General features: G+C 37.6%; 1 protein-coding gene across 21 annotated transcripts in view; it reads right to left on the bottom strand.

The window, feature by feature from the left end:
• Mitf (melanocyte inducing transcription factor) overlaps positions 1-22,654 on the bottom strand; it is a 357,640-nt gene that overhangs the window by 222,741 nt on the left and 112,245 nt on the right. For 17 of the 21 annotated variants that reach the window (XR_012436349.1, XR_012436348.1, XR_012436351.1 and 14 more), the window contains exon 2: positions 14,422-14,671. Coding sequence is in view for 17 of the 21 variants with exons in the window: in XM_020171323.2 (XP_020026912.1) it covers positions 14,422-14,671 (250 nt within the window). In the remaining 4 variants the exon portion in view is untranslated. The remainder of the gene's footprint in view (positions 1-14,421; positions 14,672-22,654) is intronic. The other 4 variants (XM_020171324.2, XM_074044210.1, XM_074044223.1 and 1 more) reach the window with 1 other exon arrangement.

The raw sequence follows: 22,654 nt of genomic DNA, 5'->3' as shown, positions 1-22,654 counted from the left end.
CTGCTGGGAAAAACCCGCATAGTGGGTAGATTTTTAAGAATAAAAATTCCTTGTTGAAGGAACTGGTTAAAAAAATCTTTATATATTCCATGCATCTCGAGGGAAGTGATCTAATTCTCAGTTAAATGTAGAATCAACTTTCTTCACCTTATGCTGAAGCATTAGCTTTTTAGTCATTTCTCAAGAACTCAAAGTGTGGGAAAATTACTGTGGATGAATGTGTTTCTGGTTGGAAAACTAATGACAGTGATCAGCATTAATAGGGTCTGTGTCAGGCACAGTTCTTGGCCAGTTTGATATCACTTATTCCTCTAGCGATCCTCTGAAGTAGGGACTTTCATTAATCCTGTTCTGCAGACAGGGGAACTAGGTTCAAAAAGGATTTAGACACTGGCTGCCTAACTCTGAAGCCCATGCCTGCAAACAGATAGCAAGGTGTGGCAGAGACTCCAAAGTTTTGGGGGCAGCAGTTCTTTTAAGAAGTTTTAACTGAAACATGTAAATCTTAATGCAAAAGTTAAGTAAGTCTAGGAAACAAGGTTCAGGATCCAGTGCGGAAGTCCTCAGAAAGCATGGGACAGTGGATTCTGACTTTCTGTTCTGACTAGGTCGTGATGAGCAAGATGGGGGAGGTGAGGGAGTCAGAAGGCAACAAACGTTCTTCTGGTAGAAGGAAATATATGCCATGGCTTATGTAGGATCTGCACCTCTTTTGAGGGTCAGTGTGCTGCTGTGTATGAGAGGGACTCTAGCATCTGAAAGAACTGGTCTTGCCTATGGAGCTTCCTAAATTAGTGCTCATTAGTTTTATTCCAACCAGCAGGGCAAGCTGGCCACACACCTTGGATATTCTGCCTTCATGCCCAAAACTAATACAGAAAAAGGGAAAAGAGAAAAGAAAAATACTTGCTGTTGGTGTCAATGCTCCCATGTACAAAGCAAAGCCAATATGACTATAGTCACATCAGTAGAAAGATCTTTGGTGACAGACTTGCCGTCCAGGGCCAGCTGCTTATAAAAGTATACGTGTTGAGAGTCTACAGAATCTACAAAGGCCATTTTGTGTTACATTTAAATAAACCAAATTTTTTAAAAAGAATAGATTGCAAAAGTAGAATTTATCTATGTACTGAGGATTGAGCCCAGGGCCTCCCCTTGTAAGCACTCAACCGATTAAGCCATGCCTCTAGTCCTTCTGGTTTTGATGTTATTTTTTTGAGATAGGGCAGTAAAGATACCTAAGTGTAGGTTAATTGATGGTAACAAATGTACTCTCTGGTGGGGGGATGCTGATAATCAGAGTGGCTGCACATGGTGGAGCAGAGGGTAAGTGAGAAATCTCTGTACCACTGAATTTTGCTATAAATCTAAAACTAAATATATTTTCTCAAAAAATAGCTTTTAACCACTTCAGGTTTTTTTTTTTTTCCCCTCAGTGGGACTGAGGTTTGAACTTAGGGCTTTGTGCTTGCAAAGCAGGCACTCTACTGCTTGAACTACACCTCCAATCCATTTTTGGTCTGATTATTTTGGAGATGGAGTCTCTCAAACTATTTGCCTGGGCTGGCCTCAGATGTCAGTCAGCTGATCTCAGCCTCCCAAGTAGTTAGCATTACAGACATGAGCTACCAGCACTCGGTTAACCATTTTTATGTATGTATGTATGTATGTATTTGGTGGTACTGGGATTTGAACTAAAACACTGCTTAGCTTTGCACTTGCTAGGCAGGCACCCTATCACTTAAGTTATACCTCCAGCCCTTTTAACCACTTTTAAAATTAAATATTTCAAGTTCCTATTTGATTAGGTGTTGTATTTTTGTTTTTTGTTGATCAAGAAAATGCTGAAAAACAAAAAAAAATTGTAGCATCGGAATTAATTTGTACTTTGTTTCCAGGAACATCCATATTTATCTGAAAAAGAGATGTATGTGAGGTGGATTAATGATTTACAAATAGTAGTGGGCAAGTGGATTCACGGACCTTTCAGGGCTCCTTGAAAGGCTCAGTGATTTCGTAACATAAAGTGGGGACCACTGCTCCAAAGCAAGGAATTTCAGCGTTTGTTTTTTTTTTTTTTTTTTTTTTTTTTACTGTTTAATCCTCAACTCATTTCTGTAAGTCTTGAAAGGATTAATCAATTTTTATCACTGTGTATACAATGGAATTCACCCAATATACAAAATACCCTAAATAGCTGTTGGGTATTTTGCCACCTCTGCTGGTCAGTTCTAGGCCACGCTCCTTTGCCTGTCTTCCTCCTTCCCTCTCTTCTCAGAGTTCCTGCCCATTGCACCATGGCTCTTTACATGTTAAAGGATCTCAGAAGCCCAATAGTCAAGAAACTTGGCTGACTTTATTTGCACCTACATTTCCCTATTTTTTTAATGTTGTTTACAAATTAATTTCCAGGTGTTTATAGCAGTGATTCTTAACTATGAGCATACTTCAGAATCTTCCAGAGGGCTGAATAAAACACAGTTCCTGGCTCGGGAGGTGTGGAGTTGGCAGAGGGAATTTGCTTTTCTAATGAGGACCCAGGTGACACAGGGGCTGCAGTCCCAAACCACACTTTGAGAAGCAGTGAACTGCGAAATACTTTCTGAGGAACATGATTTAAAGTTAAGTTCTAAATACCTTAGCTTCACGTCAGACTGAGTGAAGGTTTTATATAAAAATCAAATGTCCTAGCTTCTGCTCAAAAAAAGAAATGGTCTCTAAACTGAAGAGAACACCCACAGAGTGGGAGAAAATATTTGCCAGCTACACATCAGACAAAGGACTGATAACCAGAATATATAGGGAACTCAAAAAACTAAATTCTTCCAAAATTAATGAACCAATAAAGAAATGGGCAAGTGAACTAAACAGAACTTTCTCAAAAGAAGAAATTCAAATGGCCAAAAAACACATGAAAAAATGCTCACCATCTCTAGCAATAAAGGAAATGCAAACCCCTGTTAGAATAGCCATCATCAGCAACACCACCACCAACAGGTGTTGGCGAGGATGCGGGGAAAAAGGAACCCTCTTATACTGCTGGTGGGAATGTAAACTAGTACAACCACTCTGGAAAAAAATTTGGAGGCTTCTTAAAAATCTAAACATTGATCTACCATATGATCCAGCAATACCACTCTTGGGGATATACCCAAAAGACTGTGACACAGGCTACTCCAGAGGCACCTGCACACCCATGTTTATTGCGGCACTATTCACAATAGCCAAGTTATGGAAACAGCCAAGATGCCCCACTACTGACGAATGGATCAAGAAAATGTGGTATAGATACCACATTTATGGTATCTATAATGGAATTTTATGCAGCCATGAAGAAGAATGAAATGTTATCATTTGCAGGTAAATGGATGGAATTGGAGAACATCATTCTGAGTGAGGTTAGCCTGGCCCAAAAGACCAAAAATCGTATGTTCTCCCTCATATGAGGACATTAGATCAAGGGCAAACACAACAAGGGGATTGGACTTTGATCACATGATAAAGCGAGAACACACAAGGAAGGTATGAGGATAGGTAAAACACCCAAAAAACTAGATAGCATTTGTTGCCCTCAATGCAGAAAAACTAAAGCAGATACTTTAAAGCAACTGAGGCCAATAGGAGAAGGGGACCAGGAACTAGGGAAAAGGTTAGTTCGAGAAGAATTAACTTAGAAGGTAACACACATGTACAGGAAATCAACTCCCTATATAGCTATCCTTATCTCAACTAGCAGAAACCCTTGGTCCTTCCTATTATTGCTTATACTCTCTCTTCAACAAAACTAGAGCTAAGGGCAAAATAGTTTCTGCCTGGTAGCGAGGGGGTTGGGGGGGTAAGGGAGGCAGAGGGGGAGGTAAGGGAGGGGGCGGGGGGAAGGAGGGAGAAATGACCCAAACATTGTATGTGCATATAAATATAATAAAAAAAGAAAAAAAAATCAAATGTCCTTTCAGAATACCCATCTTGCCTCCCCGATCTATGACATATAGTTGTCCTAAGTGTCAACAAAACTGGGCACAATGACCCTTACTCATAGTACCGATTATTAATTCTTTGAAGATTATGCCCACTAATGAGTTGAATAAAAATTTAGGGATGAGGTTTTAACACAAACCTGGAGAGTTACTAGAAAACAGTAATTAGTTTGTAAATTAACTTTTATCACTTGAAGAAAATAAGAAAACAATAAGATAAATAATAAACACTGATAAAACATATATGACTCCAAACCCAGGAAATAATGAACTCTGACAATGTAGTGTTTTTTCTTTCTGGAAATCCTAGCATGGTTAACATTTTTGTTCTCTTGGCTTTTTTGCTTATAGTTACACAAGAATGCAACTTTATAGGTGCTTAGAATTATATGAAGAACACATTAAATCTCTCCAACACAGTGTAGTAATTCCAACATAATCAACTCATTGTTTGCATTAGAAATAACAAGGTGCCTTACAAAACAAATTATCATTTTAGGAGTGTTATTTCTACTTTAAAAATTGTCAAAAATTACTATCAAAACAGAAAACTCAGAAGTCTGGTGAATAAAAAAAAGTTCATTGATTATAAGTTGAAATAATAACATTCCAAATATACTGGATTAAGTAAACATATTAAAATTAATTTGACCTGTTTCTTTTCACTGTAATGAGAGTACTGGAAGATCAGAACTCATATGCATGGTTCACGTTCCACCTGTATAGTGGCAAAGCTGCTTTGATGAGTTCTCTCTTTTAGAGTAGACACTACTGCCCCCATTTCATAGATGAGTAGACTGACAGCCAAAGAGAATAGGAAGCATGCCCAAGGTCACTTAGGCTAAGACTGGGTTTTCGATGGGGACATTAATTATGGTCACATCTCAAAGCATAATGAGGAATATCGGTTAGCATGGGGATTTGGCATCCAAATTCTATCTTACTAAAACATTTAGCTGCCAATACAATGAGGGTACAGTCATAAGGTCCTGTGCATCTCATAAATTCAATCTTCTAACACTAACCCAGCTGTCATAAATATTACCAAGCATTTGACAATGCAAGAAGACCAAGAGCTATTACTACAGCCTGTCTCCCCAGAAAAGGGTTCAAATTAAATTCCATCAAACCACACTGAGCCAATACATTTTGACAAGCACCTTACATTCAAAACCTCCAAGTGCCTGGATTTTAGTTTATTTTTTTAATTTGTTCCCCTTTCTCTTCAACAAGGCACAAAAGCAAGCCCAGGAAAATGTTGAATGGGTAAAAGAAAACGCAACAAAGTTAATAAGGGACATAGATGGCCCTTCAGAATTTGTGAAAACACAAAACTAAGAGGGCACATTTTCCATCACTGCACAATCTTGCTTTTGTTTAAGGGCCAAGTCCCCGTCTTGAAACGTGTGGGCAATAAATCAGCAGGCATTATTTTAAATCAACCAGTTTTATTAAGTAAGCCAAGAGTTGAAAGAGGCAGGACTAATTATCAACATTCCTTGATGAATTACTTAGCGGCGTGTGCTAAGTCAATGTAAGGCTACATCTTGATCCCCAATTTTATCCTGTACTTATTTCCCAGGAGGTAAAAAGAACATGTGGCTAATTAAGACACCAATCTCCACAGCCACAAGTGCTCAAGGTAAGATTTCTTTTGAAAAAAAGAAAAGGTTCTTTGCCTGGTACTTATTAATCTAATTTTTACTACCTCACTAGAAAAACAGAGCTAATCTTGTCACCTTTAGGCAGTCTGAACCTACCATGCAGTGTTCAGAAAAATGTTACATATTTGTAATTTAGCCAATAAGAATTTCTTAAGCCCTTCCTAACCGGCAGGAATGTCTCTGGTTTGTCACTTCTAATTAAGTCTCAAGGAAATTTCTAGCCCCTAAATTTTAATAATACAAAACCTAGAGCCAACAGGGGAGATTACAACAAAGTCATGCCAAGTGGTAAGGTAGAAGAAATCTGAATTTTTGTTTTTCATTTTGGGCCTCTTAACTACTCTATAAAGTTATTCACAACTAGGTGATTAAGATCTTTTCACCCATTCTAATTTCCAGGATCCTTACACATTTTTGTCTTTCTTCTAGGAAGACCACTAGAGTTCATAATGTGCAAAAGCCTAGTGAACTCACCTGACAGGAGAGATATGCTCCTCAGAAAAGCTGTGGGTGAACAGGGCTATGTTAAGTCTCTTCAATAAAATGCATTCGAGTCAAGCACTTGAATTACATGAACAATGCATGCATGTAATCTTTCTAGCTAAAAAACAACAGTAACAACAACAACAACAAAAAACCCAGAGTAACGAACTCTGTGACCACCAGCCCCCCCAATCCCAGTACTCACTCCAGAGGTCACCAGAAGAAACAATTTGGCTTAGATTCATCTATACCCTTTTCTAGAACATTCTCTCTCTTTTTTTTTTTAAACAGTGATGAAAGCAATTCCTTCCTAGCAGATTCCTGGTTTATCTGCTTCCTATGCTCTAATTTTGATTTCATTTTCACACTGTTATAATAAATTAGCACACAAAACAATGTGTGTGAATACATTCAGATCTTGTTATAAACAAGATAGGAAAGGCTGATATACTATCGGATGCTCAATTTTTCTTAAACTTCAGGCAGATACTCTAAGAAGTCAATAAAAAACATTCAGGGCAAGAGCTAATACTCTAGTGCTGATTCCAGTTATAACCTTGAACAAAGCCACTCTGCTAATTTGCATATTTTAACACAGATTCCACCCACTTATTTTACTAAGTATCAATTTATGAACATTTGAAACAAACTGTCATGTAGTGCAGAGTTAAGTTTAGATTTTGCTTACACATGTCCATAATCTCTCCTGTTCAGTGTAAAAGGTATTCTATCTGTAGTCTTTCAAGTCTATCTTTTTCCCTGACTCTCGGGAGTAAGTAAAGAACATTTGTGAAGGAGAGTCTGACGTTTTATGAAATAATATGTAAGATTTATTACATTTGACATTGACTTAAAAGTAAATAGAAAAACAAGCAGAACTGAAAAATTCCAGTTTTAAGTGCTAAAGCACAGTAACAGCACCAATCCTGAATGCAGGAGCAAGGAAGAAAAGCTAAACTACAATCATAATTTAAGGGAAAAAAATCCTATTAGAAGAGTGTGAGTCTTTAGTATTGAGTGCTTAAAAATCTTTTAGATTAGTACAAATTATTATTAAAATATGTAGAGCTATAAAGCATCTGAATTCTGACTGGCTGAACCATCAAGGTCTTTGGAACACAAGTGATCTTAACTTAGGATTTTTGGATGTTGTTATAGAAACTTTTACTGGAACTGCTTTTTAAACCATAATGATGACTATCACAAAATCAAAAATTACCACTGTGGTTAGTGTGGCCAGGCAGGCTTCTTATATAGAAAAAAACACAGCTAGCTCTTTCATCTGGCATATCTTGGAGATTTTAGGGAGATTTACAGAAGGCCCTTATTAATCTCAAATGCCCAAATCTTATATATTTCTCTTATGCTCAAGAGACTCCTTTATAGTTTCTCTCTGGCCTCCCACTTCACTTGAACATATCTTCTTACTGGTGACAGTTTAGAAATATTTAGACTGTGTCCTTAAGCTCTGAAGAAAACACAGGACAGCAGAGTATGTAGGTACAGTAGAAAGGGTACAACAGGGAGCCTAATATTGGGACCAGTAATCTCTCTATATCTAAGTTCTCTTATCTAGAGGACTTACCTTACCTATTTCACAAGGTTGTTAAAGGAATAAATGAGCTAAGATATATCAAATGTTCATTCTACCACCAAATATACAACAAGTAATGTTCCAATAGCTAGTAGAGCCATTTTGCCTTCCCTCCACATTGACATCAGTAATTTTTAGAAAAGTTTCAAGATTGAAGCTCTGTACTAAACACCTGTTGAAGGCCCTGCCCCAGGCCACACATCTTTGAGAGACTGAACATTACTGTCTCTTTCTCCTGATGATTCTTAGGTCACTCACTCTAGAAGAGATACTACCACAGAGTTCGATTGAGACAGTGGGCTCAAATCCTGATTACACCCTGAGTTTGGTGTCTGTAGGTGAGTAACTTAACCCTACTGTGTCTCAGTGCATCTTTGAAATGGTGATGCTAAAGACACTTTCACAGAGCAGGTGTGGGATTAAATGAGTCGATACCAATGTCACATGTTAAGCACAACTGAGATTATAACCACTGTCCTGGAAAGAAGCAACCCAGCCAGAATGCCAGAGTCTCATCCATAGGGACATCAGTGAACGTTCTCTAAGCACCACACAGAGAAAGGCATTAGAAAGATACTGATTACAGGAATGCTCCTCCACTTTTCTCACCAAACTTCCCCTAAGGAGCCTTTTAAGACATTTATTCCTAATTGCCTTCCCTTCGTCCCTATCTCCATGCAATTTTAACAGACACATACTATGATTTGGAGGCTTACAAATCACTGTAGTATCTTAGATATTTTTGTCCTCTAAGAACCATCCCCTCACCCCCCATGGTATGATCTAACAGGGCTCATCGTATTGAAAAGAAATCGCCATTCAGAGCCTGAACACACAGTCCATGTCAATGTTGACTGGCATCATAGGTCTTACTGATTTCCTTATGATACTGCTCTCACCCCCATCAGTAGGACTATGAGAATAGTGTAAATGAAAAAAGACTGCATACCCAGATTCTTTTGTACCCCTTGGCCACAAAATAATAATAATGATAATGGCCTTGCTGTCATACAGAGAGAAGTCATTTTCATTTTGTGCCAATACCACCAAGTGAAAGTGTAATTAAGAGCAGTTATTTCAGTGTTTTCAAAAAAGTGGAATTGATAAGGTTAATAAGGTTAAATATTTTGTTTTAGGCAGTTGCTCCTTATAAGTCTGCTTTTTCAAGTAGACTGAGCCTAAAATTCTAAGCAAAGAAGACTTTCTCCCGCGAGTTTCATCATTAGTTATTAGTCACTTAAGAGGGCAGAGAGAGAAAAACCAAGTCCAACACCAATCAATAAGCATTTCTCAAGCACCCAGCAGTTCGTGGCCTATGTTAAGTTTAATTTTACCAATGTAAGACAACAGTCAATGCAGCACCTTCTTGTGCCAGACCTGAGATTACTAACACCTCACCCACAGGGGCTCATAGACAGCATGAGACACAAAGAGACTGGCAGGTAGTACCAAGCAATCTGGCATACACTTGTACACCAGAACTATCTAACTGCTTCCTAAATACAAATCAAGACTTCCCATTTGTCCTATGGAAGAGTGGGGAACGTTAGAAGCTTAGTCTCAAAATAAGAGACAACTTCTCCAGGAGGAAAAGAAATTCTTCTTCTTTTTTTCTGTTCTACTTGCAAATATGAACAAAGAAAAATACAGGGTCATGTCTACCTGCTTCCAACTGGCTAATATAGTTCTCCAGCCCTACTCCCACAAAAGCCAGTGGTAGGTATGATTGCAAAATAGGAAATGGCTGGAAGGCTGTGCCCTGCTAATAACAGGTCCCTCCAGGAAGGGGAGAAAGAGGCAGGGAGAGCAAGTTTCCTGGTGGATTATTCTTCCACATTGTTTAAATCTTAAAAGTTAAGGAGTACCATCTGCAATTTCAAAATATCAACAAGTAGTTTTTAAAAGAAAGACAACTGCTACATATATGATACTGGATGAATCAAACACTGCAGGGAAATGAGGTGTCTGGGATGGTGAAGAGCTGCTTGTGGATCCCAGAAACTGAGGCCCTTTGTTCCACAGAGCAAGGACATGGCCTTGTAGACATTGGGCACCACTGTTTATAAAGCTCCCTGAAAGCCAGGCTAACAGATCATCTGTGTACGCCACAGAGCCTGGGAGCATAAGTGTATAATGGCCCACCTATGAATGGAAAATGGTATTAGAAGAAAACTCAGACATAGCTTTTCATAGACATGGGGACAGGGATGGATTCCCTGACTCAGGAGACAAAGGCATGATCCGAGACATGCCACATGTACTCCTGCCTTCTGCAAGCATTGTGATGTTATCCAAGTTCTGCATTTCTGGCTAAATAAATCACAAACAATATCTAAATGTAGCATGTGGGAGAAATTCCTTCTGCCAATCTGTAACCCATCAACCCACCTGTAATTCCACACACCCTTTTTCATGTTTCTGTATTGTACTTGAATAATGAACCACCCTTTGATAATTCTATTCTGTTTAGGTTTCATAATTTATAGAGAAAGACCAGCAATCCAGTCATCCAACTTTTCCCACCCTAGTGAAATCTCAACGAATGTCATTTGCAGAACTAGGTGACAAAGAACCAGGACTTGCATTCCAACTCACTAAGATTCCTATCCGAATGGATTGATGAGATTGATAAGCATTGATGAGGTAACTACCACATAAATGCCCACATAAACTTAGTTTACAACATACAGGGTCCCAGCAAAAAAAAAAGTTTCTGTATTTGATGAACAGTGAGCATCATTTCTAATTGCAGAGCAATGTGTTCAATTTCTGAGATAATTTGGAAAAGAGGGAAAATTTAAAAACAATTCCCTTCAAACTACTTAAAATAAAATACCTTAAAGTATAGCTATCATAAACAAACAGAATGCCTTTTTTCAAAAACAGAGAACAGGAAGGTAAAACAGGTCCTATCTGGGGATTGGTACCAGTGGAAGAGGGGGGAAAGATATAAGGAAAGGGGAGGAGGATGAATGTAGTGAAATATTATGTAGCATACTTGAAAATGGAAAAATGAAACCTGTTGAAACAATTCCAGGAATGGGGTGGAGGACAAAGGAAAACGATGGAGTGGTGAATTCAACTATGATATTTTATAAGAACTTTTATAAATGTCACAATGTACCTCCAGCACAATAATAATAAGATAATAAAAAATCCAGTTTTCTTTTAAATTAATATAAAATTTCTCCAAAGCAGAAAGAACAAATTAACGTATAAGCGACCCCAGAGGAACACCTGGCCCTTAAATTCTTAAATGTGAAGAGGGAAGGAAGGAAGGGAGGGAGAAGGGGAGGAGAGAAATATTTTCAATTACAGACCAATGTTTCCAAGCTATACACTGCCAGAATCCATGTTGGGGAAGGTATGGGGAAAAGACATTTTGATGAATCTGTCAGTCCCAGGTCAGAGAAACCAGGTGTTTCAATAATCAATCAAAGATAGAGATAAGCAGTGACAGCAGATGCTTGATGAGCGTGTGGTGCTAACTCCATGGTTGGTACCACGATGCTTCTTGAGCTGTGAAGGCTGATGTGACTACAAGGTCTGTCCCTGGTTGCTCTGCTTTTTTTTAAAGAAACTACAGTAAATTTCAAATCTCAAGATTGTATGACTTACATGCCAACAAAAACCCATCCATAGAAAAATGACTTCCATAAAGCATTCTTAACGAATTTTTTTATTCATTCACCATTTTAAATACAGGATATGTTTACTACCATGAAAAATGCATGATGCACTCCAGGCATTGGTTAATTTATGGTAAAAAGGCATCCTTAAATTACCCTACTCAATTGGGTAAGTTTGTTCTTAAGAAACAGAATACCTCTAAATGAAAACACAAAGCAATAAGACTATTCCCTGTCACCCAACATGAAAATCAGTAAGAGGAACAAATTCATAAATTAATGAAAGTACAAAGAATCCAGAGGTTACAACCCTGCAAAACTTCATAAACTTACAGACCGAACAACGACTATGTGTTGAGGAATAAATGATATGAATTTAAGACCTCTGATATGAATTCCAAGTAGTCCTTAGTTTACCAGATGTCAACAACTTTTAAACATGCTTCATTGAGCTTCATGTTTTACCACCAAATAAAGGATTAACCTGAAAATGCTAATTTAGCTTTCCAAAATCAGTAATTCAACCTACTGGTAGTAGAATACTGGTTACTTGAGTGAGTGTATGCGTGCGTGCGTGCATGTGTGTGTGTGCATGTGTGTGAATTAAACTATGGCTTTTCTTCTATCAAGTTCTTAAAACCAACCAGAAAATGGAGTGAGCTTTAACCAGGATTCTCTAGCACAAGCCAGGGCATCTGATTGTATCTATCTACCACTGAGAAGCACGTATGCTGCATTTTGGCAATTTAAATGTTAAAAGTTGAATGAAGGATATACTTAGGCTATCCTATGAGAAAACATTTATTTAATATAATCTATAGTATAGTATACTCAATGAATATACTTGGTATTACCCATTCTTTGGAATGTATATCCACAGAAAATTAGACTAAGATTAAGAAAATTAACTGTTTTGCTATTAACCATTTACTTCATAAGATCATGTTTATGGTGTAAAAACTATAAAAGGGGGGACACAAAAGATCATAATTCTCTCATATATATTTCCACAATAAATATTACATATTCTTTTCATATATAAAACTGCTGAAAATATGTAAACTATTTTTGTAAAGTACTGTAAAGTATCTGAGACAATTGCTTATACTATTCCTTGAAATTTTTACTTGAATTTCTTAGAATGTCACCCTAATATTTTTGTTATTTGGCTCTTCATTTAGGGGCACTAAAACTTGTATAAATAAATACCAAACCTAGCCACATAGTTCCACCAACTACCTTTTCATTTATTCAATACACTTTACTGGCTTATATAAATGACACATAAAAATACAAAAGTCAGAAATAAAATCTATTCATCAGGAAATATAAATTAATCAATTGCTCATTTCTGTTCAGACTCTGTCTTCCAGCTTTAATAATTTATTTGTGGTTTAACTTTGGACATTTTTCTGATATTCCTAAATTAGGGATTACAGTTCAATACAATGTGTTATCAGGATATATACAATACCTCCAATGAAAAATGAATAAATTATTCAAATTATGTAATATAGATTTTAATCATTTTTTTAAAATAACATTTCTGAAAAATTCTAAAATTATGTGATTTTGTAAGATGATACGGAAATGATATTTTCGCACATTTGTATGCAAGAAATTTCTCCACAAGCACAAGTAACTTCCTTGACAAAAAATTGATTTCAATTTAATATAATATTAAACTCCATCTTCAAATTGGATATAAACCACTACCATGCAGCTCCTCTAAAATTTGCTCTGCAGATGAAACAAGTAGATTATGGTGAATAAAACAGACATAATTTTCCAGGTCTTCTTATTTAACTTATATAAGCTCAAATGACCCAAGGTATAGACAAAATAATTATGACTCTTTCAAATATGAAACAACTTAAATCTTAGATCTGTAAAAAATTAGTGACTATCAATTTTCATTCAGGCAGAATAGAAGGATTCAAGGAGAAGAGCAAAAATTTCAACTATGGCAATATTCAAAATTTCAAACAATTGTCAGAGTAAAACTTTATGCTTACACCATTTGGATTGCTTTTGTCCTAACAGAATTTTAGTTGGTTTCTCTGACAGAGAGTTCTGCTATTGTGTAACCATATTTTAACATAATTGACTTTAATGTTGTTCTTAAAGAACTCCTACTTCCTGCTACCACATCATCCCACTGTTTACTCTAATAGTAAACTTTAAATAGTGGAAGATTTTTTTCTGAGCACAAAATGAATGCAAAGGCTAACAATGAATCACCAGCATGTAAAGTTCACATTGCTTAATGGACAGTAGCACTTGCAACTCTTCAAAATGAATCAATTAGGTGAATGGGTAAGAAACTTTTTTAAAACAGTAAAAATAAGTAAGCTCCCCTACTTTCTTTTCAATTTTCTATGACCCAGTCATACTTAAGAATTGAAATGTTTATCCTGAAACAAGGAGTATCTCCTTTACGTGACGTTGAAGACGCATGTGTGAGATGCAATTCTATCTTTAGACTTGTTACAACTTTCCCTAGTAATTAGGAAGCTGTATGAACCCAACAGAATGACACTAACAAGCTCCTGCAGTTTCTACTCTAGCAAGAAGTCAAAGAAACCCAAAGCAGGCAACTGTCTTCAGTAAAAGGATTATGCAGTCTGGTTATTAAAGTGGATAACACTCTCTATAGTTTTTGTATCTGAAGAGACTTTCTAAAAGAGTCAGCTTTTACAGTTAACATGATTTATTAACTAAAAAAAAAAAAGGTAAAGCATGGCCACAGAATTTACTTAAGAAAAAATATATACAAGTGTTAATAGAAGAGGCCTGTTTCCAACAACTTCTTTGAAATTTTCCCAAAAGAAAGATGGAAAATGTCATTATAACAAACACCTGTTCCTACTTGGGATTCCTCGTAGAATCCCATTTCTGGAGGGTTCCTAAACACAGTGAGGTTGTATCCTTCTTCTAAAACACAAAGTCAGGCACTTATACACATGATTCTGATGAGCCAATAATAACCAAATACAGATTCAGAAAAATAAAACACCTAGAAAATGGAAAAGGGCAGAGGGCCCTGGCCAACCGCAAGAGCGATACTCACATACCTTGAGGACTTCCATGGGCACCTGAGTGGCAGAGGGAAGTGTGGCGGGCGCGCTGACGTTTATGGCTGGGGTCTGGCTCACGGGCACTCTCTGTTGCATGAACTGAGCGGCCTGCAGCTTCTGCTGCTGCTCTCTGCGTTCTTGCTCCTGCATCTGCTCACGCATGAGTTGCTGGCGTAGCAAGATGCGTGATGTCATACTGGAGGAGCTTATCGGAGGCTTGGAGGCCCCAGGATGCTCCACGGAACTGCTGTGGGGAAACCAGAATGCACACAACGGTTAGTTTCCTAACGAGAGCCTTCGTTTGCATCTTGGGGTATCCTAAATGGCCCCAAATTGAAATGAGTGTGCACAAACATAATCAAGGTGCAGAATGGTACTGCACATAATTGAAAATCAAGAGGTGACAAGATTTTAGTCATTAGTAGCTGAATTAAAATAAGTCAGCCTGATTGCATCTAGGCATTTTTATCAAGCCGCTTAATTTTTCTCTGACATTTTATACCATACACAATTCATCGTCACCAAATATAGCACTTCCATAAGCAGTGCCAAAAGCCATGTGTCGTAATGGCACCCAAGTTTTCAAATTTAAAAATAATATACTTGATTTTCTTTCTAAAATAACTGAATCTAACCAAACAACTACTCCTATGTGCTATCTAAATGCTTTAAAGGTATCTAAAATGTTTACTGACAAAGAATTATTTAGATAAAGGGTGAACCTTGATAAGGAAGTATTTCTAAGAGTACAATTCATTAATGAAGAAGCATTTGGACCAGAATGTTAGCACTGAACTCGACCCCAGTCTTTGGGCAAGAGGCAAAAGACAAGCTGGTTTGACAACCCAATTCTTCTCCTCCTGGTTTCCTTTGACATCTTTTCTTCTGATTCATCTTGGCATGCCCTTGGCTAGACAGCCCTGTTCATTCCCCATGAGGCCTGCTTCTAATGGTTTAGACACTCAAAATTATTTACAATGCTTAAACACTAGTCATAAGCTAAGAGTCAAAGTCTTCCTAACATCTCCCAATATGGCTTTTCGCTCTTTATCTAGGCCAGCTCTAGGATATGAACAAGTCTTTAACCTCTCTGCCTCAGTTACCAGACCCAGAATAGAGGGAGAGCAACAGTTTTTTGTTTTGGGGTTTGTTGTTGCTGTTGTTTTATTTTGTGTTTGTTTGTTTTACCCAGTTACCTATTTATCAAAATGAGGTGTGGTTTAACTTTTGTTATATCATTTATATTCTAAACCCCTGTCTCTTAAGGATTTTGTGAGGATTAAATACAACAATGCACATAAGTCCCCAGTATTAAAAGCACCAAGCAGCATGGCCTCAATAAATGTCTACTGTTGCTATTATTCTAATTTACAGAAATTTTAATTGTTTATTTCTCACAATGTATTTTTTCAAATCTCCGATCAAATAATACAAAACCTTAGCATCTGGAAACATGAAAAATGGAACTGTTGGGAAAATAGGCACTCTTCAGTCAATCATGTAGCGGGTGAGGCTTCTGCAGGTGACTTTCCCTCCTGAGTACACCCCAGCACAGTTTCTACCTTCCCAGGGTAACGAGCAGGACCTTTACTCACTGACCACCTCGGGAGCTCCTTAAGAACAGGTACCTTCTGACTCAAGTGTGTGCCTCAGTGTCACATCCTCCCAGAAAAAACAGAGTAAAACTTATACTCAAAGTTCACTTATTTCCATCACAGGAAATTGGTTCAGTAAATTGTAATAGGTTCATATAATACACTGCAGTCATTTACAATGATGTAGAAATATATTTATTCATGTCAATAAAATTGTACAATATAATAAAGTCAAAGAGTCAGATGCAAACTAGCATTCTTGGTAGGACCCATTTTAAAAAAAAAAGTTCACATCAAGAAAAAGTATATTGTTGGGTGCTGGTGGCTCACACCTGTAATCCTAGCTACTCAGGAGGCAGACATCAGCAGGATCTTGGTTCAAAGCCAGCCCAGGCAAATAGTTCTTGAGACACTATCTCAAAAAAAAAATAGGGCTAGTAGAGTGGCTCAAGGTGACGGCCCTGAGTTCAAGCCCCACTACCACAAAGCAAAACAAAAGGCATAGATAACATTTCTCTGGGCCACTGTTGATAAATATTACAATCTTTTAAAGAAACAGCATTATCAGATTACCATAAAAATTCAGAAATTTCATTGATGAGGAATCTGCTTAAGTAAATAATTGAAATTGGAAGAATTGATATTCAAAGCTCTTTAAAAACTACAAACTATTCTGAATCATCTAAATTTTCCCCATAATTTAAGAATGGTTAACTGAATTATGACACATGAATTCAGTAAAATATTACATATATTTTACAAGATTGTACAATTTCTTGGCAAAGTAAGAAATGCGAGCAATAAGGGTAAGTTAGAAATACATTTTATATAAAAACTTTTGTAAATGCCACAATGCACCCCTAGCACAATAAAAAATGTGAAAAAACAGAAACATTGAAAAAAATAAAAGGAAGTGGGATGCAAAAGTGTATTTTCAGCGTGATTCAAAGTAAGTGTGGTATGCAGATATGCACAAACACACAACATGACTAGCAGGGAAGGTAGAAGTATGAGAATAGCTGCCAGAATGGGAGTGGAATTATAGGTGAATTTATTTCTCTTTATTTTTCTCCTCTACACTATAATAAAGCCATAATATTTTTTTCAGTGCCAGAACATATGCCACTATACACTAATAGAACATGAAGAAATGACTTGGGTCACCAAAGTCACCACTTAGCTAGAAACAAGAGTGGTCCATCATAGACACTATTCTGGCAACAGGACGGGAGAAAAGTGACTGCATTCAGCACATCGGCTCACTTGGAAGTCTTCAGCCTCCCAAAAAACTCAAGATGTAAGCCACCTTTCCTTCATTCTTTTCCCTTTCATTTCCTACCGACACACAGAGAAAATGGGCAATGTTAATACCTTGCTTATTATTTTAATAGCATGCACTCATACACACAAAAAAATACTCCTTTGTCATTACTCTCTTCACCTAAAATACTCTATTTACTTGCTAAGATCTACTAAAAGAGCATCAGAAGAAAAGTATTTTCCTACTTTTGAGTGTGTATTCAAAGCTTAAATATACTTTTCTGAGAAAGAAAAGAAGGGGGGAGGCTATTTAAAAATAAATAAGTAAGTGGTCTTACTATTCAGAGCCTGTCAGGTCCAAACATTCCCAGAGAGACTGATCCTTTTGATAAAAACAAGAGCAAACCTTTGTGCAATAGCAAATGCAGCTGTGGAATAATCGCACTAATTAGCTGCACAAGACAAGTCATCGCTGTGATGCTGGGGGAAATCCTTTCAAGGAACAGTAAAGCATTCCACTGACAAATTAAAATTTCTAGTTATCAACCACACTAGGCTTCAAACTTTAAAGTCAACAATAACATCATTTAAAGCATTTTCTGTGATATCCATGCTGAGAAAAAAAGATACAGATGAATACAATAGACTAATAAAATAAATGGAAACCCTACTGAAGAAAATACAGCAAGCAATATGCTTTATAGCTATATAAATATAGTAAGGTTCAACTAATGCACAGTGTTCTAACAAATCTTTCAAGAAAAAAAAAAGTGCAAAGGCAGCATTGGAGTCACCGCATTGCACGCACAGCCTGCAGGATATTTCCAAGTTGAGAAAGATGAATCCCATATTCTGTTTTCCTCTCCATCCTTTGAACATCCCTTTCACTTAGAAATAATTGAATCTACAATTATCACATTGTAGACAAAAACAAAGGTATCTAAATTTCATCATCTTAGCAGAACAAATGAGCACAATGTTTTACACTCAAATTGAGGTTTATGTGACAATATTCCAGGTGACTATAATAGCCATTTTTTAAAATAAGGACCTGTTGACTTGTAACGAGACATGTCCAAATGTATTTAATTTTGAAAGTGTATTGAACTCATCCTTAAGTCCATGAATCTAAACCCTGGCTAGATAATCCTAATTCCATGAGTCTGAGTCCTTTTAATCGGATTATATAAAGGTCATTTATCCAACAAATAGCTATTGCCAGGTGCTAGGAATACCTGGCTTTTAATCTCACAGCTTAAAGCCACTGTTACATTAGTTCTTCTGAAATGCCTTAAAATTAAGCCAATTATTTAGATTTTGGGACTCTGATCTAGTCCCACGTGGGAAGGTGTACACCTCTCCCTGAGAAGTGAAAACCAAGTGGCAGAGAGATAAATAACTTTGTTGGTTCTTCCCCCAACTACTGCAGCCATACAGCTCAGGAGAACGGGACTTGCTGCACACTGGCTCAAGGATGGCCTCAAGTTCGAGCTCAGTCAGTGCTGAAGAACGTGATCTTTAATGAGCACTTGGCCTCTCTGAGCTTCTCCAAACTTCCCTCCTTAATCTATTGCAGGGACTGGGTGAGCGAATATTATTAGCTAAACTAACACACTCAGTGCAATAACTAGAATGTACATATGGACAAGAGGTGACCACTAAATGTTACCTGAGTTCCTATCTCTATTGCTGGATTTACATTTTTAACCATTAGAGTGTCTTTCTTCCTTGGGCTGGTAGAGTGGGCTCAAGTGGTATAGAGCCTGCCTAGCAAGTGTGAGGCCCTGAGTTCAAACCCCAATATCGCCTCCCCCCCCTAAAAAAAATAGTGTCTTTCTTCTTTATGATGGTGTATGTACAACTGACAGGGACTCGGAATTATCTGCCATATTCCTAAATCCAAATAGTTTATTCCATTGCCTTCATCAATGACTTAAAAGTATCAGAAACTCCAGCATCCCACCTACATCTGCCTGACCACCCCTCACTTTTGGCAGTGATGCCAATACCTCTTTATGAGGCCCTAAGTCTCATATTACAATCCTTGAAGGCAGGAAGCCAGTCAACTGAAACTCAGAGAGGCTGAAGGATCTACTGGCCTTCGATTCCTGTGCTCTTCCACATGCTAACCTCTAACGTGGCCAAGTTAATCAGTCTCTTTGTACCTTAGTTTTTCTTGTTTATAGGGTGTTTAATAATTCTGCCTGTCAGCATTTTGGTAAGGATCAAAATTTCTAAGCAATACAAAAAGTTGAGCACAATGACTGGAAAAATTAATGATAAAAATTATAATACTAAGTCATGAACATCATACTTCTTTTTGATACAAGGAAGCAATTTTTATAAGTTTGAATGTACATTTACACCACAGAAGTGATGTCTTATAAAGTTTAAGCAATCTCTGTTTAATTTTGAGAACCTGACCAAGTTTTTCAGGGATAGAGGGAGGAGGAAATTTCATCTTCAATTCTCTCATGAGTCATAAGGTTTTCTCCAATAAAAAGTAATCTTCATTATCATCATTCAGTCAGTAGAATTCAGAGCCTTGCTTTCACTTTCAGTGTGGTACAATTTACTTATGTCCAGAAGGCACAATGGCTGGGGTCGACATACACAGCAGAGACACAGGAAGTCCCAATAGTATTAACTTCATATACAGGTAAGAAAGCCCTGTCATGGCTAGGGTAAGCTACAGGAGCAGGGCTCGGCTGCACACCCTACGTATAGAACTCAGGAGGCTGAGGCAGGAAGATCTCAAGTTTCACACCAGCCTGGCTACATAGCAAGACCCATCTCAACCCTCCCTTCCCCCAGATCTACATGCATTTGTCTAAAATAAAAACGCCAAGTCCCATTCCAGGAAATTCTGATTTTGGTTTAGGTACAGCCCAGGAATCAATATGTGTACAAAAATTATGCAGCTGATGCTGATCCTTGGCTGTGTTTGGAAGCTAGTAAAGCATCCAAGATTACAGTTCTCCTTAGCAGGAGCACTGGGGCCTGGACCCACATCCCTGACTCTTAGACCAGAACACTCTCCTGCATGTCAGAAAATTCACATTCCGCTGCCCACCTCCAGGGAGCCTGGCCAGAGTCTTAAAGCTCCTGATATCAAATTCCCTAGATGGATGGTAGGGGTGGGGAAGCACAACTGACTCCTGCAAAATGGGCTCTGAAACTAAACAGAAACATTCAGAAATTTCCCATGAGACTTGATGGGTACAGCGCCAACTGCTTTAATGTAAATGAAAGGAACCAATAAGCAGACAGAAACTGCTCCCAACCAGTCTGTAAACTTTACCAGCTCAGATAATAAATACAGAAGGCTTGCATGATTTTCAGCCCTTTTTTTTCTTTTTCTTACAACCAATATTTAAATGCTTTCCAAAATCCAGATATTATGACATATCATTTCGCCCAACACAAAAGTCCTCCTGTCTCTGGAGCATTGTGCCTTTCATTGTACAAATAGAGGAAAACATATTAAAAATTAAGAACTAACAGTCATATGTAAGTTAAAGTCTGAAATCTTTACTTTCCAACAGCCAAACCCCAACTAGTTGGTAAAACACGGAGACTTTCCCAATCTATTCAGAATTCCTTAAGCTGCACCTTTAGCACCTACTGGATAAGACTGATCCCAATAATTAGATTAAAATCAAAGAGAACCTTAGTAAGACTCCCAGTATAGCAATGCTCTACAAAAGAAGGTACAAAATACGATATCCTAGAATACAGGAAGAAAAATTAGAGCATGTCTTTGTTTATCTTATATCATTATTTTTATTTTCTTATTTTTGTGTATGTTAGTACACATAATCTATTACTACAGTGGTACAAACATGTAATTTAAAAATAAGACAAAATGTGTTAGAAGGGTATATTTGAAAAATAGTGAAGAGGGGAAATTAAACATATTTAAAGACTCTGAAGGTCTTCTAGGCCATTTTTATCACCAGATTTTGTTTGTTAAGGTAGTTATTTTCACCATTCTCCAAGTATTTCCTACTCCTATGCACTCCAAAGGTGGATGGCAATCTCTCAGTAACAGATACTTTAAACCAAGATATGGATTTTGCCATTTCCTCATTTCATGACCACAAGTGCTCTCCATTTCCCACAGCACACTCTTAACATTCAGTTCATTTCAAGCAACTCACCTCTGAGAGCCAGACCACTGAAAGGGTATAAATCAGAAAGAGTTGAAGTGCCCCACACTTAACTTTCCTGTCTTTCAAACCAAGCCAGTTGTTTGCAAATTCTTGCTTACTCTATGGAATCCCATTCACATGAAGCTGTTATGATTTAAAAGGCTTTGGGAAGGAGCCTATCCCTCTATATGGTACAAGTATAAACCATATACCTCAAGTATTTCTTTTAAATACATTTTTCAAAAATCCCCAACTGGGAAAATCTAAGGACAGAACTCAGACATGAATGTGAAAGTAACTGGATTGAACTTTCTTGAAGGCAGAAATCCCTGCTCTATCTATTCAAGTAATTGCCCCAGTCATACTAGTCTGCTTGTCTAGACAAAATTGTAACAGGTTGAAAGAGATTCAAAACCTTTAGATTACCATCAATTAACAATTCCTGCATACCTAGAACCCAGATACCAACGTGCAAAGTTTGCAACACTGTGTTGAAATCCAGACAAAAGTATACATATGATGTAAGCAGCAGCAAATGGGAGCACCTCCAATGGTTGAGGCAGCCATAGTTTACGGTGATCACATGATATACATGATATACATGTGTGGGGAAATGCCCCGATTTTACCTTGAAGAACCAGCTTCCCTCCCTTTAAAGTCATCTGGTTGTGGTGCTGCTGCACACAAACCACACTTGGCCAATAGGCACATCTTCCTCCTGGCTCTGGGGATGGATTTGGGAAGGGGACCATGCCCTAAGATAGTCCACTGAACAACAGGGTTCTTTGACTGGAACTACAGGGATAAGACAACTCTGTTTATACTAAAATTTGGAAAGCTAGCAGGAAATGAATCTAGAATTTCTTGGTTCTTCCCGGAATGAGAGCCCAACTAGATGAAACAGTAATATACATTTTCTGAAAGAAGGGGCAGAGGACTTAGGAAAAGGATGAACAAAGAGGTGAGGTAGTGTTTGGATGGCATTGAGCATCTGGATCAAACCATCCCTGAAGCTTTGTTACCCTGGTCTAAATCTGAATGCTGATTCAGAAGGTCAATCGAGCTCCACTTTTTGATTAAGCCAGTTTGATATGCTCTAGAATACCACAGCTAATTTCTGAGACACTGTAGAAAATGTCAGCAGTTCTGAAAAATTAACCAAAGTTTCAGTTTAAGACTATAATTCAAATAATCTTCAGGTTGAGTATCTTTTATCCAAAATAA

Source organism: Castor canadensis, chromosome 10, assembly GCF_047511655.1.
Source record: "Castor canadensis chromosome 10, mCasCan1.hap1v2, whole genome shotgun sequence".
In the NCBI taxonomy this organism is placed as follows: Eukaryota; Metazoa; Chordata; class Mammalia; order Rodentia; family Castoridae; genus Castor; species Castor canadensis.
Note: the sequence above shows the minus strand (reverse complement) of the source record. Positions and strands in the feature narration are given on the sequence as shown.